We start from the raw sequence: 2,303 nt of genomic DNA on the forward strand, positions 1-2,303 counted from the left end.
TGTGTGCATGAATGAGTAAATGTATGAGTGATTGGCGTCTTACTGTGAGTAAATGTTCCTGTGTGTGTATATTTGTTGTATGTATACATAGCTACACTCCCTCAGATATGGGTATTTAAAGGTTTATGTTCTCAATGATATAAATAAGCATAAAATTCAAATAATGTACTTTATTTAAAACCTTACTTATTTTAACATATCACAACTTAACACATAGAACATTTACATAAAAATAGGGGGACATACTACATGAGAAAGAATGTCTGTAGTAATCACACAGGACTTTCACGGTCTTAAGACCTCTTTAAGATTCACCATTTTCATTAAATAAAACCTCTCAACATTTGTTTACTACACGTATCACATACTTTTCAGTCACCAAATTTTAAAAAGAAATATTCCTTGATACTGATTTTCAACCTTTTTCATCTTGACTTTGAAGACCTTCTTACTCTTGCAGTACTATATCAAACTAACAAAACCCAACATTTTAACTGCTGGGCCCATACACTTGAAGCACAATCAACAAATCTAGTCTTTATTAGTCTAAATTATAAAAAGAAAAGAAAAAAAAAAAAAATGTATGTCTTTGGAGAATTTTCACTGTGGCAGTTTATACAGTCTAAGTATGCACTGGTTTATCATAAACTCTCCCCTTTGTATGCTGGTTACTGGAGTGGGTACCCAAGGGCATCACAGTTGCGGTCAAGCAACTCCCTTGATGTCTCCTGAAGCTTTATCAAGAACCGCTGTAGTTCACACGATCCAAAGGCCTGGAGGAGAAGGTTAAAGGAGGAGGTGGTTGTTATTACAGTTCCTATCCAGTAAAAAAAAAAAAGTTAAGCCATCAAATATCAATCAAGTATGCTTATGACAATTAGATTGAGCAATGATGAATGTCATTGGTTTTACGATTTTTGATACACAATTTTTTTTTTTTTTTTAACCTGTAGTCTATTATTTCTATTAATAACTTCTCATAATATTACTCATTGGTCGTCAAAATTAGTACTGCTCATACCTTGTACAGTTGATGTTGCTCGGATGCAATGATGTCTGCAAGTCTAACTGATTCCTTGTAGTTTTCTGTTGAGTGTAGAATGTTTTGCAGCAGGGAAGTTACCTAGAAAAGCAATAGGTAAGCATTGGTTAAAATGCAAAGTAATCCCTTTAAAACCAATTATTGTATGTCTTTCTGTGTCTGAGTAAAAGAAACAAGACATGTTAATTTACATACCTTTGTGCCTAATATCAAAATGCACAAGAAACTTTCACATATTACATAACTGCACATGTGAAACCACCCAAACATATCCAAGAAAATGATACAAACTAAAATTAAGTAAACAAATATTCATGATAAACAGTACCAACTTCATTTGAAAGTTAATCACATCACACTGCAGAAGGGAAATACTGAGCCAACTAGGGCCTTACCACTCAAGAATAAATACTATTACTATTAACCTACCTGAGGGATGTAGATTGAGCGTAACACGGACATCTGCTGGGCACGATCTGGCTCTTGATTGTCTAGTCTCATCTCCCGGCTACTGATGGTATCTTTAGCAGAGGTGTCGATCTCCTGGTCCTCCAGGCCGGAATCAACCAGCCATCCCCCCTCAGGGAACAGAAGCACGTTGTACAGCCGGTCACATGCCGTCTGAGGAAGAAATCAGTTTACAAGTGAATTCTGAGTTCTTGATTTTTCTCTCTCTCTCTCCTCTCTCTCCCTCTCTCTCTCCTCCTCTCTCTCTCTCTCACCTCTCCCTCTCTCTCCTGTCACCTCTCCCTCTCTCTCCTCTCACACTCTCACACACTCTCTCCTCTCTCACACTCTCTCTCTCACTCTTCCTCTCTCTCTCTCTCTCACACACCTCTCTCTCACACCTCCACACTCTCTCACTCTCACTCTCACACTCTCTCACTCTCATCTCACACTCTCTCTCTCTCACACTCACATCTCTCTCAAACTCTCACTCACACTCACTCACACTCTCACACTTTCTCTCTCCTCTCTCTCACCACTCTCACCTATCTCACTCTCAACACATCTCACTCTCACACACTCTCTCACTCTCACACACTCCCCCTCTCTCTCCACCCATCTCTCACACTCACTCTCTCTCACTCTCACACTCTCACACTCTCTCCCCCCTCTCACTCTCTCACACAACCTCTCTCTCTCTCACACACACTCTCTCTCCACACTTCTCCTTCCACCTCCCCCTCTCTCTCTCTCCCTCTCACACACACTCTCTCTCTCCCTCCACACACTCTCTCTCTCTCTCCCTATTTCCCCC

General features: G+C 40.0%; 1 protein-coding gene across 1 annotated transcript in view; it reads right to left on the minus strand.

The window, feature by feature from the left end:
* Window positions 1–150: 150 nt before the first annotated feature.
* The window catches only part of LOC119576761 (nuclear pore complex protein Nup107-like), a 32,057-nt gene continuing 29,904 nt past the window's right edge, over window positions 151–2,303 (minus strand). Inside the window, 3 exon segments of the mRNA XM_037924401.1 lie at window positions 151–773; window positions 1,022–1,123; window positions 1,472–1,663. Of these exon segments, the coding sequence (XP_037780329.1) occupies window positions 669–773; window positions 1,022–1,123; window positions 1,472–1,663 (399 nt within the window). The 3' untranslated portion in view covers window positions 151–668.

This window comes from Penaeus monodon, chromosome 9 (assembly GCF_015228065.2).
Source record: "Penaeus monodon isolate SGIC_2016 chromosome 9, NSTDA_Pmon_1, whole genome shotgun sequence".
Lineage (NCBI taxonomy): Eukaryota > Metazoa > Arthropoda > Malacostraca > Decapoda > Penaeidae > Penaeus > Penaeus monodon.